At 41.7% G+C, this 15,349-nt stretch overlaps 2 protein-coding genes across 4 annotated transcripts in view; both read right to left on the reverse strand.

Annotated features, from left to right (window-relative positions):
* TMEM71 (transmembrane protein 71) overlaps positions 1 to 15,349 on the reverse strand; it is a 213,989-nt gene that overhangs the window by 145,364 nt on the left and 53,276 nt on the right. The gene's annotated exons all lie outside the window — the stretch shown is intronic.
* DNAAF11 (dynein axonemal assembly factor 11) overlaps positions 756 to 15,349 on the reverse strand; it is a 41,958-nt gene continuing 27,364 nt past the window's right edge. For 2 of the 3 annotated variants that reach the window (XM_079984400.1, XM_079984399.1), the window contains one exon: positions 756 to 1,072. In XM_079984400.1, coding sequence (XP_079840526.1) covers positions 892 to 1,072 — 181 coding nt within the window. In that variant the 3' untranslated portion in view covers positions 756 to 891. Of the gene's footprint in view, positions 1,073 to 6,467; positions 6,529 to 15,349 lie in introns of those variants that run through there. The other variant, XM_079984401.1, reaches the window with a different exon arrangement.

Consider the following 15,349-nt stretch of genomic DNA (forward strand, 5'->3'; position numbering starts at 1 on the left):
GCGACAAGACTTCCTTCACCTCACTTAACAGTTCAGGAACTAGTGTACTTTTGTAGAAGTAAATAACAATCTTCATAGTGATTTTCCAGAAGAACAGCAGAGACACAGTGTAGGATTCGTGGAAGCAGAGACGGGAGGGAGGGCATTGCGGGGGAGAGAAAAAGAGAGAGAGAAGAGAAAGCTGGAGTGACAAAGTTAACTAGGCAGGCTAACTCACCCATCCCAAGCTAACTTACCCATCCCAAGCTAACTCACCCATCCCAACCATTTACAACCCATCTTTGCAGCCATCTTTCCATACCCATTTCCAGTATTTGGTCAGAATCCCACTAGCTCAAAAGAAATTATCAACCTGGGTGCTTTGGCTAGGACTCTGATGAGTGCTCCACATCTAGAAACTATTCACCACTGTCCCCTTGACTCTGAACTTTGGAACAACGATCACAATTTTCTCTTTCCCTTCTAAACCATTGCAGGAAAAGATACAACATGGATTTGCTTTGCCTCCTTTCCCCCTCCCCACCTCAGCTGCTTAGAACAAGCCTGGCCTTGAGTCTTGAGGCAATTTCAGTACATGCAAGAAAGAGAGATTTGCCTCAGACCCCGAAAACAATTCACACCATCTCCAAGGTTGATGTAAGAATGCTGGCAAAGCACGGTATGTGAAAAAAGGCCTGTGCAATTTGGAACTGATGTGCTGTTTAGTAAAGCAGAACTCCACTCCAACAGGGATTTCAATTACCACCAGAGACAGCTGAAGTAGATGGGTTTATAGAGAAGCACATCCATTTGTTTGTACAACAGAATAAGGGAATCAGCTAAAAGGCAAGGCACTTATCTTTAGACAGGTCTATGGTGTTCTAAAGTCAAAAGAAACTCCATATCAATCTTTCAAATTAAAGGAGGAACATCTGGGTCATCATCAAAGCTCATGTTATTAGCATCTACAGTTTTCTGCCGCTGAAGCCTTATAGGTCCTTGTCCAATCCGATCCTTTTCCTGGACAATGTTTGCTACATCAGGGAATGAATACTTGCTAGGGTCCACTTCCAGCTTCTCTGTACACTCATTTCTGTAATAATAATAATAATAATAATAATAATAATAATAATTAAAAGACTTCAAAGATTTATCCACGTTAGCAGGATTTGGACAATTTTATCCAAGACAGACAGATACTCATCCTGTAGCTTCTTCAAATCTCCAGAGACAACAATTTCACAATCAAGAATGTTAAATCAAGAATGGTTCTAAAACCAGGACAAGTCAAACTGTGTGTGTTTTCATAGGTTTACTCACATATGTAAACTACATACGATTTAATACATAGAAGGCCTACAAACACCGGTTTTTATATTTTTCAAACTCATTTTAATCCAGATACTTACTTTGCACCAAGAATATGCATCAAGGTATAATTTGCCAGCTTCTGAAAAAGCACCTATTTTAAATGCATTATTTTCATTGCAGATGTATCTCACTTGCTTCAATCCAGCAATTTATCCTTCTCAACATCCCAATTACACAAAAATGCTGGAAAGCAGTGATAAAAACCAAACCTTTTGTTGACAACAAGCAAAACATTAGTTGCTATTTAAATTGAATGGTATGTTTATATCAGTTCGTGCTTATTTCAGTTGGCCGCTTTTCTATGTCCTTTTGTTAAGTAATGAGTTTCAAAACTGTACAGTAAAAAACAGTAGTACCTAAACTCGTCTCCTGCAAAGAGTTCCACCTTCACCCCTGAACAAAATTAAAACAGCAGTCAACAGATTAGCATTCACTATTCTCATTTGTCAGGGCCAATGCAGCAAGGAAAGTATGTACAGTGGTGCCTCGCAAGACAAAAATAATTCGTTCCGCGAGTTGCTTCGTCTTGCAATTTTTTCGTCTTGCAGAGCGCGGATTCCCCGGGTATTAACGGTTTTACGAAAAAGGAAGCAAACCCGCAAGACGTTTTCGTCTTGCGAAGCAAGCCCATAGGGAAATTCGTCTTGCGAAGCACCTCGAAAAACGAAAAACTCTTTCGTCTAGCGAGTTTTTCATCTTGCGAGGCATTCGTCTTGCGGGGCACCACTGTACACTGATGCTTGGTGCATAGAATATGAACTCAAAATTGCTGCAAAACAGACTAGACATATACGGAAGCATGTCCCAGTCCACTCCAGTACAGTTCCACTGCTTGCTGTGCAACTGGGAAGAATGGAGCTGGTCCACTTAACTGGCCCTTCTGCCACCAGGCCAATCAGGACACGGTTGCTGTTATAACCACACACTACCTACTGCTGGAAGAACAACACTAAAAAAGGGGTGATCGGAAATGCTGCTCACACGAGCTACATTACACATTTCAGGATGGCCTCCTTGCATAAGGTAAAAGGTAAAGGCAAAGGACTGCTGGACGGTTACGTCCAGTCAAAGGCGACTATGGGGTTGCAGCTGCTAATCTCGCTTTCAAGCTGAGGGAGCCAGCGTTTGTCCACAGACAGCTTTCTGGGTCATGCTGGCCAGCAGGACTACACTGCTTCTGGAGCACAGGACACTGTGACGAGTACCAGAGCGCACGGAAATGCCATTTACCTTCCCACTGCAGCAGTACCCATTCCTCTACAGTGGTAGGGTTACAGCCACTTCAGGTTATAGATGCTTCAGGTTACAGACTCTGCTAACCCAGAAATAGTACCTCGGGTTAAGAACTTTGCTTCAGGATGAGAATAGAAATTGTGCAGTGGCAGTGCAGAGGCAGCGGGAGACCCCATTAGCTAAAGTGGTACCTCAGGTTAAGAACAGTTTCAGGTTAAGAACGGACCTCCAGAACGAATTAAGTTCTTAACCCGAGGTACCCCTGTACTTGCACTGGCATGCTTTCAAACTGCTAGGTTGGCAGGAGCTGGGACAGAGCAACAGGAGCTCACCCTGTTGCGGGGATTTGAACCATCAACCTTCTGATCGGCAGGCCCAAGAGGCTCAATGGTTTAGACCACAGTACCACATGCAGCATCCCAAGCCAGGTTAGGGGAGCTGTCCAGCAGTGTCAGCGACAGCAACCAATGAGAAAAGACAAAATGGCAATGCAAAGCAGTCAAGAAAATTCATAAATGCACAAATTCAAAGGCCACCAAGACATGTAAATAGTTACATATTGACTAGGTGACTAAAAAAATTAGTTATACAGATGCCAGGAACATGCAAACAGAACTTAATTTTACGGTGTTCAAAAAGCAACTATGCATTCTTTTTCCTTGGATGATCCTGATACTTTAATTTTATCTAGCAGTGCCAACTGTTCATCTGAGGCATCTCCCCAGCCAAAGAGCCCAGAGTGAAATGCAACAACAAATGAAGTCTTCCACTGGATGCAGCATGTATTTATTCTCAGCCACTGCTCAGCGGAGCTTCACAACTGCTTGTTCTCTCTATCTAGAAAGAACAAACAATCATGAAGTTCCACTGAAGGATTGTGAAGGGTCATTCACTGGCCAAAATGATGAAACAGAAGACACCGAAAGGAGAAAGCTAGGTGCTTTTCACACATTGTTATGATTTAAACTACTTTTAAAAGTATTTGCATTTCAAGGGAAACTCCCACTGATTCTCCTAGGCATGCAAATAGGAGCTGTGGAGAAGTTATTTTGCAAGGAGAGAAAAAGCTACATTCCCCTCAGTACTCCCTACCCTCTTGCCCAGTCTGGAGGCTACTCAGCAGCTACTTGCAGAATGCATAACAAAAAACAAAACAGAAACTTGCAAGTTAATTGCATTCATGTAATTAACATCACGTTTAGTTTCACCCTTAGTGAGCAAGGCTCAATCATCCCCCTCTTTTGCTGAACACACTTTAGCCGTACAGATCTTTCATGCTGTTCAAGTTTAATAAAGTGGATTTAATATTACGGTAGGCACACTACAAATGGACATTTCTGAGAGGTAATTAACTGCTGTCTCCCCAGCTCATTTGCAAGAATGTGTTATGATTCTGATTCAGATTATTAGTCGCTTTGAGGCAGGCGCTAAAGACACTTACTCTACAACCACACCTCTGCATCTATCATGTAATTTAATATTCTAGACTAACCATCCAACCCCAAGCAAAGCCAAAACAATAGAGAGAAGAAAAGTGGTTTTAACCAACTCTGATTCCAATTTTCGGAACCAGAAATTGAAAGACTTGTTTAGCAAAGTTTGGAAAGCAATTGTGTGGGGGTGGGCATAACTTCCCCAAACTATCTGAAATCATTATCCAGCCCTATCTGGATATCATAATTAAACTAGAGTCCAAGACAAGGATGTCCTTAGCATATTATCACAATTACTTGGATCAGTGTTTTTCTTAACCTGAGGACAACACAGACAATGTGCTTGGTGAAGCGTTGGCAACTGCACACACCCTGGGCTGTTGCCCATCCTGGCATCCTAAATTTTACCAGGAGAGATTGGCTCCATTTGTAGGAGTCATCGAAAATGCTTCTACAGTGGTACCTCGGGTTACAGGCGCTTCAGGTTACAGACTCCGCTAACCCAGAAATAGTACCTCAGGTTAAGAACTTTGCTTCAGGATGCGAACAGAAATTGTGCGGCGGTGGCACAGCGGCAGCAGGAGGCCTCATTAGCTAAAGTGGTACCTCAGGTTAAGAACAGTTTTAGGTTAAGAACGGACCTCCAGAACGAATTAAGTTTTTAACCCAAGGTACTACTGTACTCATAAGAAGATGCTAACATTAAGGGATCGACAACTGTTAAGCATTCCATGTAGGGCTATGTAGTCTCTTCAGAAGCTGCACTTAGTGCTGTCTACATCTGCCAGAATCTGACCCCATTTGCAGGCTGTCTTTGAACTTGGACAAGGCCTGGCACCTCATGAAGACACAGGATTAAAAGGTGGGACTGGGATAGGAATGCCTAATATTAACACAAATATGAAAGAAAAGTATTCATGAGTAAAAGGTAAAGGTAAAGGTAAAAAGGGTAAAGGACCCCTGGATGGTTAAGTCCAGTCAAAGGCAACTATGGGGTTGTGGCACTCATCTCGCCTTCAGGCTAAGGGAGCCAGCATTTGTTCACAGACAGCTTTCCAGGTCATGTGACAAGCATGACTAATCCGCTTCTAGCTCAACAGGACATTGTGACGGAAGCCAGAGGACATGGAAACACTGTTTACCTTCCTGCCGCATTAGTACCTATTTATCTACTTGCACTGGTGTGCTTTCGAACTTCTAGGTTGGCAGGAGCTGGGAAAGAGCAACGGGAGCTCACCCCATAGTGCGGATTCGAACCGCCAATCTTCCAATCAGCAAGCCAAAGAGGCTCAGTGGTTTAGACCACAGTGCCACCTGCTCCCTTCCATGAGTAAAGGCAGCCCAGCCATATATGAGCCATATCTACAAGTGCCTTGCATGTTCATCTTTCTCTTTGTCATTCCAATACAGATTATTTGAACTTACATACATACATACATTGTTCTTGTTTAGTCGTTTAGTCGTGTCTGACTCTTCGTGACCCCATGGACCAGAGCACGCCAGGCACTCCTGTCTTCCACTGCCTCCCGCAGTTTGGTCAGACTCATGTTTGTAGCTTCAAGAACACCGTCCAACCATCTCGTCCTCTGTCGTCCCCTTCTCCTCGTGCCCTCCATCTTTCCCAACATCAGGGTCTTTTCCAGGGAGTCTTCTCTTCTCATGAGGTGGCCAATGTATTGGAGCCTCAGCTTCAGGATCTGTCCTTCCGGTGACCACTCAGGGCTGATTTCCTTCAGAATGGATACGTTTGATCTTCTTGCAGTCCATGGGACTCTCAAGAGTCTCCTCCAGCACCATAATTCAAAAGCATCAATTCTTCGGTGATCTGCTTTCTTTATGGTCCAGCTCTCACTTCCATACATCACTACTGGGAAAACCATGGCTTTAACTATACGGAGCTTTGTTGGCAAGGTGATGTCTCTGCTTTTTAAGATACTGTCTAGGTTTGCCATCGCCTTTCTCCCAAGGAGCAGGCGTCTTTTAATTTCGTGACTGCTGTCACCATCTGCAGTGATCATGGAGCCCAAGAAAGTAATATATACATATATACATACTGTATAGATAAAACCAAATAGACAAGGGGTTTGTCGCCTCCAACAGTTTACCTCCTACTTTTTCTTTTGTAAATGTGAACATGTTCTAAGTTATGAAAAATGCAAGAGCATTTATTATCTGTGATAGCAGCAGCAAAATAAAAGTCACCATCCCAACGCTCTCCTAGCCTGACTTATAATGGAGCTTCTGTCCATCATCTAGAAATGGTGCCAGAAGACCACAGTGAAAAGGGCCACAGTGCTTTATAGCCACTTGAAACGTCGCTCAGGGAAATTGAATTGGGTTATACTTTGTTCAACAGACTTTATGTTTACTTGCAATATACTTACTTATCTCTGCTATTACATTATATATACACAAACACCATCTAATTCTGGAGACGCGAAAAGTACACAAAATCAAAAGCAGCAATGTTCATTGCCAGTCGTAAATCAGACCTCAAGGCTCAGGTCCTTTCCTTCGAAAAGATTACTGGAAGCTTTACAATGCTCAGAAGTTCAAGCCCTTTTACAACATTGGAAGATGATGCTGGGTACTACAAAGTCCCGTGGAAGGAACTTCAATCGTCTCCCATCGCATCCCCCACTGCCCAAGGAAATTCTGGACCTAGCAAAGTACTGCAGTATAACTGTCTGGAATGGGCCTGTTGTGGCATGTCTACTAAGCCAGTGTGGTGTAGTGGTTAAGAGCAGTAGACTTGTAATCTGGTGAACCGGGTTCGCGTCTCCGCTCCTCCACATGCAGCTGCTGGGTGACCTTGGGCTAGTCACACATCTTTGAATTCCCTCAGCCCCACTCACCTCACAGAGTGTTTGTTGTGGGGGAGGAAGGGAAAAGGAGAATGTTAGCCGCTTTAAGACTCCTTCAGGTAGTGATAAAGCGGGATATCAAATCCAAACTCTTCTTCTCTTCTAACTGCCCACCACACAAAATGGTCAGGCTAACTGATTTTGTGATTACAAAATCAGGCTACATCACCTGCCGCTGAATTGCAATGACACCTGGGTTTACTACCCACCTCTCAAACCAGCCTGAATTTTTTGCCTCGTTGCAGACATGAGCAGCCTGCTGGAACATCTTGTCTTTAAACATCAGCACTTCTGAGGTGTTATATATCAAGCACCTGGAAGCTCAGAGCCAAGCTTTTTCTCTTAGCATGCCAGGTATTGGGAGGGGGGCAGCATTCAAAGGCCATCACACATCTTTCCAAAGAACAATGGTATCCCCCAGCTGGGAACAACCTGATTTTCCTCTCCTACTTGAAGAAGGCTGGAACTCGTTTGGCTTCTGTTCTCATGCCTTTAACAACGCTGAACTATATTTCCTTAACCTGCAAACCTCCTGTGGAGAAAAGAGTGTCTTTTCTTGAAAAAGAAGTTCTTCCCTAGCCTCAAGATATTCAAACAACTTCTTGCAAGTTCTGTCCTTTCGTCACAGAACCTTGTGGGATATTTAGTGAAAATCCATTGACGAATATGGTGGTACCTCTGGTTAAGAACTTAATTTGTTCTGGAGGTCCGTTCTTCACCTGAAACTGTTCTTAATCTGAGGTACCACTTTAGCTAATGGGGCCTCCCACTGCCGCTGCACGATTTCTTTTTATATATATATATGATATTTTATTAGATTTTAACAAGAAAAAAGATTACAAAGACAACAACAGAAATTAAACACCAAAAGATTACAAAAAACTTACGAAAACCAAAAATTCAACTCAAAAACAAGACAAAAAGAAAAAATAAAGAAAAAAAGAAAATAAATAAAATCCCTTTCAAATTTTTCGACATTCTTTCACTTATTTTCCTGACTTCCTCCCACCTCCCTCTTTGTATTCCATTTAAAAAAATTGTTCAGCAAATTCGCCCTTATTACTCAAACCTCTTCATTTTTTATATTAATCTCATTAATTTTTATCTTATCCTCTTAATCTTGAAAATTATTAAGTTTACACCATATTTAACTTTTTGCTAAAGCCAATTATTCCTTTCCAGCATCTCTTAATATTTCATTAGTATTACACTAATTCCATAAATATAGGTTTATTACAAAAAGCATTTCTCATTCTAAGTTTATCCAACGTCCCTTTTTCTGGTTCCGGATAATGTCAGTCCTTATATCATTATGTCATCCTCAGTCCGGTGTTCTAATGTCTGAGGCCCTCAGGTCACTTCTAAGCCCCATCTGCGGGTTTTCTTGTTTCTGTTTGTGGTTGCATACATCCTTGTTCCCCGTTGGGTTCTTTCGAATTTTCTTCTCTTTCTCTTTGGGGAGCCAATCTCCGGGCAGTAATATTCTTCATTTCCTTTCATCCAGTTGTCCCATTCCCCGGTGATGCACTCCCCCTCATTTAGTTTGTAATCCAGAAAGCAGTTATTCCAGAGATGATCTTCCACCTGTTTCACAGTCCCACCAGAGATAAAACTTTTCTTAAATCCAAAATTTAGCCAGTGTCCTCCAAGTTCCATTTCCCAATGTTGCAACTTTTGGTCATGTAGGACTTGAAGTCTCTTTATCTTTTGCGGTGCATTCACAGCCTCTTCCATTTTTCTCTGCCCTTGCACTTGCTCTGTTAGGCCAGCTTCCTGAGTAACTTGTTGTGCAGTTTCTGTAACTACATTTCCCATTGGCACCTCCTTGCTGACTGCAGCTGTTATATAGACCATCTGTTGATTCATCAGAGATACTTTCTCATCCAGCTGGAGCAGCACATCATATATTTTGTCCAGGGTAGATAAAACTTCCTTTCTAGTCATTTTGTCAAGGTCAGGGAGCTAGTCCCACGGTCTATTTTTCCCAGTTACAGTGTTCTCTTTGTAAATTGTAGCAAACACACTGGCAAGCTTCCTCTAGGGGGTGTAGTTACTTTTTGGCATCCATTTTTAAAGTGTAACCAGGAAGGAAAAAGTTACTTTCAATTCTCAGATATTTTGTTTCCTTTCAACGTAAAACAAACAGGCAGAAGAGAGCATTAGAATTATTTTTTCCCCTTTTCCAATTCTATCTGTCAATTTTCCTAAAATCAAATTGTAGGCATCACCGACGGTTTCTTTCCTGTCATTCCGTCCCCAGATTAGGGACAGTGGAGGCTTACTTTCTTAACACACTCTCAGCAGGATTTAAAAGTCAATTTTTTCCCCCTTTCCTCCTGCTGGCTAGGGGGGATTGATGACTAGAAATGCAGGAAATTCCCAGCTGTCAATTTACCCGGCTTTTAGCTTGTAAGATCTTTGCTTTATACTTTATACAAGGAAACGGGAGGCGGACTTCCTGTTTACACCTTCCCCTCTCGGTTCAAATTCAGAGATGTTTTTTAAGTCCAAAAGTTTCAATTATCCTACTCACGGGTTGTCGTTTATAGTCCGAATTGTCACAGGAAAAAGGACAGCGCTCTCCGACATCGGCTATGCAGCTTCGCTCCGCAGAAGTAGCGATTGACTCTCAGCACCACGTCAACCCCCGTCTCAGTCCGGAGCCCTTAATAGGGTCCCTTTGCTAAACGGGGGGGCGCAAACGGTGCCCGCCGAGTCCCACAGTCGCAGGCTTCTTCCGCCTGCGGTTTTTGAAAGGGTCCCCGCTTCGCTGCAGCGGTAAGACCCAGTTTCTGTGGAGCTGTCCCCCTCTGGATCACAGGGAATCCGCCATTGTCGGAGGCGCCGCCTCCAGAAGTCCGCTGCACGATTTCTGTTCTCATCCTGAAGCAAAGTTCCTAACCCGAGGTACTATTTCTGGGTTAGCAGAGTCTGTAACTTGAAGCGTCTGTAACCTGAAGCGTCTGTGACCCCAGGTACCACTGCAATGATGTTCTGAGCAGGGCATCTCCACTCTCTCCGTATTAAAAAGAAAGTGAGGTCCATGACTGTTTCTGCATTATCATGTGAAAATGAATGTACTAGGTTCTGTCTAGAAGATCATGAAAATTTAGACCGATCACCAAAAGAATGTTCTTGGCCACTCTTTAATGTTGTGATAGAATATTAATTGAAAAGGACATTTACCATGTAATACTAAAACTAGCCTTGGAGGAAACAGAAAGCAGTCTATCTGCTGCGTTGTGGCAGGGTAGAAATGAGGGTGCTTTGCAATTCTCTGTCCTGCTTCCTGTTTTGTCTTTTCTTAATGGGGAGGAGATAAAACCGTTGTGAGCTACACCAGCTCCAGGGCTGGAGTAATTCAATCTCCAGTTTGGGGGCATGTTGGGGGACTGAAAAGGCACTGGATCCTTCAGATCTAAGCCTTTGCCATGTCCTCCCCTGGCATGCCCCCAATGCGTTCCTAGTGCACCCAGTTTTCTGCTCTATGGAGTACAAGCTGCTAGGACAGTGGGGAGGCAGAAGCTAACATCAGATCTTCCTCTCTGAGGTTGGAACTCCATTCTCTTTTTTTTTTATAATAATTTTTATTATTATACATTTTATAAATTTCCCTCCAATTCTTCGTTCAATCCCGCATACAACAAATCATAGTTATTTTTTTGACTTCCTTCAACGTCTCTGACAATCATCCGTAGTTACACCTTTAATACACATTCCCTTCTTTCGTATTGCCATTTTTCCTCCTTACTCCTATTATTTCTCATAAACAATACTTATTTTCTTTTTTCACAGTGCCTCTTTAAATCCCGCTAGCGTTGTATTCACACCACATATATTTTTCAGATAATCCACAAATTTCCCCCAGTCTTCGATGAACTTTTGATCTTTAGTATATCTAATTTTCCAAGTTAATTTGTCCAGTTCTGCATAGTCTATCATTTTTAGTCTCCATTCTTCTATCGTCGGTATTTCCTCTTGTTTCCACTTCTGAGCCAACAGGATTCTGGCTGCCGTTGAGGTTGGAACTCCATTCTCAGGGAGGTCTAATGCCTTGGAGAAGGAGAGGCCTCCTAGAGGTCATAAGTTTGCAAGGACAATGTATGGTTTTTTTTATCTATGCAAGTCCTTCTCCCTTGGGTCTTATTCCTCTTAATTTGTTTATCTGCCTGTAAGCAGATGATAATGATTATGGTTGTGATATCATGGGGAAGAGAGAATCTGTTTCCTGGATATGCAGATAATCTATATTTCAAAATATATTTCAGCTATGTGAAGCTGCTACCTTATACTGAGTGAGACCACTGGTGCAGCTTTTCCAGTATTCAGTATTATAGCACCTCTGAAGACTTGAGACACAGATAATTTAACTGGGGATGCTGGGAATTGAACCCAGAATTGAGCTATGGCTTCCCTCCAACGGATAATTTGAATTGTTCCCCAAATGCAACAGGTTGCCATTGCAGTCCCTGAAGAATTTGTCGGAGCTGAAGTCTATGAAATGCTGGATTTTGTATAAGCCACAGCCTCTCATTAAATCTACACTATTATTTAAATGATATCATTTATGAAATGTTAGTGCTCTGTGGTTCTTGCCATTTATGTAGCGATCTTAATACCTCTAAGTGCTTTACAGTCATTCTCATTCGTCTTTACACCCAGTGAGGTTATTGCTATTAACTGAGAGTAATCATGAGACCATAAAAAGATTACAAGCCGACAGCACAAGCAGACATGCCAGTTCAGGCCCAGAATTTGTGCTCTCTTTCTCTTTCTCTCTCCCCCCCCCCCATTTGATTTTATAGGAATCTTGCCTGACTTGGTATAGCTATTTGTACATATAGAACAGTAGTTTGACTGGCAGTGTTTACTAGCAGATGAACACAGGACTAGGCTCCCATCTAGGTCTTTGAAAATGTCTTAGTATAGTTGTTACACAAGGAAAATAGATATTTAAGACAAAGGCATATGATATGAGTTTCCAAGAGCCTGTCTGACTCTTGCAATCAAGCAGCAGTCTGAAGAACATCCATTGAAGAACATCCATTGAACTGGAAGTGCAAGGACACCTATGACTTTCAAAATCAGGGTCTGATCGGGAAGAACATGCCTTTACAAGTATTATTTAGAGGAAGACATCAATCATGGGAAACAAGGTCTTAGTCACAATTCATGTTGTCTAGGTCACCTTGTTCCCTAAGCTCAGTACATGTCATAAATATGATTAATTAAAGTTTTTAAAAATCTGCCCATGTTCCTACTGGAGGCTCTCAGGTTACTGGGGGGTGAGATTCACGCCAACTCTTTGACATGTTTAGGAATTGTCCTTGCTAAAATGGAGCAACGATAAAAGGGATTATTTATTTATTTAGATATCTACTGCACTTTCATAAAAATATAACAAGGTGATGTACAACATAAAAATATAATGTGAACATCAATGAAAACATTAATAAATACTGTTTGTTTGGTTGTTGTTGTTTTTTAAAAATAACATTCCAAAGGCCTGTCTGAACAAGACTGTTTTTAAAAGACTTTTTTTAAAAAAAGAAAAAAAAGGCAGGAATGAATTCTACTGGGACTTCTACTGGCAAGGAGTTCCACAGGGCAGAGCTAATCACACAATTGAATCGGTCCTTGGAAAAGGCCAAAATGAATCGCAGGGGTATGACTAACCACCAAAAGCGTCCCATCAGAAGATGGAGCAGGAGATTCTTAATCTCAGAGTCATGGATTCAAGCCACACATTGGGCAAAAGATTCTTGCATTGCAAGGGGTGGACTGGAAGTTCCTAGTGGCCCCCTGCAACTTTACAATTCTCTGAATCCATCCATTCCAGCATCCACCTTTGGATCTGAGGAAACGTCTATGCGATCTGTTAAGTAGCCAAGCTCCCACTGCCAGATCTTCCAATCCATGTTAAGCTGTCCACGCAGCACCAGGCAGAACATTTGCTCCTATAAATTTTATTCCTCAAAGCCCTTGCAACTGATGCCAAGAGGAGAGGCTTGACTTTGCAAATAAGCCATTGGGTCAGCACCACCCTGAAGGTAAGACTCTTAAGACTGACTCCCACAAGAATCACCCAGTCTGCTTTACAAGAATCTTCTCTCTCTGTGTGTAAGAGAGAGATGAAGCTCCTGTTACAGTCCCCACAACAATACTCCCCACCAGCTCATCAATTGTGCTTTGCTTTTTTGGATGAGAAACCTGAAGAACTAAAGTGGCTGGCAGAGGGGTTTTGGTTTTTTTTACAAGAAATGCTAAACTAAACAGTTATCAAATCACTTCCCCACAAGGCATTCGCCTAAGCAGTGGTTCTCAACCTGGGTTCCAAGGATCCTGGATTTCCTCATTTATTTATTTCAGTTCCTCAGTGAGAAGATCCATAATGATGGTCAATCTCCTTCAGAGACAGATAATCAAAAGCTACTGATTTTTCTCTGTGAGGTGCAGGTTCAACGAGAGAGACATTATTGGCTGTGCAGTCAGTTCATGTGAAGCAAGGGGAGTTTGGCCAGTACCCTACAGAAACTGAGTGTGCCCTACAAAACTTTCAGCAACATGTAAGAGAGTCCAATATCAAACACAGAAATGATGGTGGTGACAATCTACAATTCTCTGATTCTGGTAGATTTTGATTTTAAAGTATTTTTATCCCATCCTTCACCAAAAAGATGGTCCACTATGCACTGTCCCTCCAGCCCCAGTGTTAACACTCATCTTTCTCCAGCTAGTGATGCAGAAAGTAAACTGCTAGCACGTTTGCAAAGCTAAGCAGGGTCAGGCATAGTTTCAAACTGAATGTGTGTTAAGATTCCGGAGGGTTGGAATAGATGACTCTCCTCATCCCTTCCAACTCTACAATCCTATGATTCTATGACACATGATCTAGTGCAGAGATTTCCTAGTCCACTAGCAGAATGTTACCTTTGTTCAGAACACAACAGACAAATATAATCCTTTCCTCCTTGCCAATGAGAACCTATGCTGCCTTGTGTTATTGATCAATAACTTTGAAAATTTCAGCCCTTGAACGCCCTAAACTAAATGAGATGGAATTCAAATAGATGACTTGTTTCTTCCTAAGTTGTTCAGGCACCCAGGAAATATCGCTTAGCAGAGTGAAAAACCTGCAAAGTCCTTTCTTGATCAAGAATTTGAGCTTCATTAAGAGATTATGATGAGATCAAAGACCACTTTCAGAGTTGGTTGCATTATCGACAACTGCATGAAACATATAAAGAAGACAGTAAGAAAGGATTTAGTTATACTAGATCTAGGTTTCAAATGGAAGTGATTGAAGGGAAAGTGAAACTACTATTAGAATGGGAGACGAAAGATGAAGAGGTAAAATCAGTTATGATTAAATGGGCACAAGATGTAGGTCACAACATCATGATGGAGGATTGGGTTAAATTATGGAAAACTGACTTAAAATTTACAGACTGTTCCCTATTGAAGGAGAATTACATGAAGATGATGTATACAGATGGTACACAACACCAGTGCAGTTAGGGAAAATGTACAAAACTAGTTCAAACATATGTTGGAAGCGTAAGGAAAAGGAGGGAACATTTTATCATATGTGGTGGGATTATAAGGTAATTAAAAAAAATTGGGAAATGATATACAATGAACTGAAGAAAATGTCCCATCTAACATTTGTTTAAAAACCCGAGGCATTTTTGTTGGGGATCGTAGGGAAAGACCTGTCCAAAAAGTTGAAAAACATCTTCATGTATGCGACAATGGCCGCCAGAATTCTGATAGCACAAGGATGGAAGACTGAAGAAATCCCAACTAAAGAATTATGGCAAGAAAAATTGATGGATTATGCAGAACTGGCAAAATTGACTCATAAGCCACGGGACAAGGATAACTGTGACTTTAAGGATGAATGGGAACCTTTCACAAAGTATTTGAAGACGCAACAAAGCGAACTGAACTCCTTGGCAGGTTTTGAATAAACATCCACAATTTTTTTTTACTGATAATAATTAGCTAAACAGTTGGAGGATCTATACAACTCTGTAGCATGCAGAAAATAGCATTATTGGAGAAACCAAAGACTGGAACTGAGGGAAGTCGGGGGGTGGGGTGGGGGATGGCTTTTGTGGGGGGAGGGGGGAGGAAAAATGGGGAGGGAATAAGGATATGTTTTTGGAAAATATGTTTTGTTATAACTCTGAATAAAAAAAATTATAAAAAAAAGAATTTGAGCTTCAATTCATAACGCTGTAGAAGAGGCCAAGTGACAGTCAATGCAATAAATCTGACTTGCGGCTGTAAGAACTTTCTTGGGTTGGCCACCAAAGCAGACGTTTATAAAGGCATTGGACAAGGCTCCACATAAAGCTATATTTCATACAAATCAATATTTATTTTTGTTATTCCACACAACTGTGCATTCCATGAGAAGAAATATCCTCGCAACTGAAAAACCCATTTCCAGCATATATAAAAACT

The sequence above is a fragment of the Podarcis cretensis genome (genome assembly GCF_951804945.1).
Source record: "Podarcis cretensis genome assembly, chromosome: 7".
Lineage (NCBI taxonomy): Eukaryota > Metazoa > Chordata > Lepidosauria > Squamata > Lacertidae > Podarcis > Podarcis cretensis.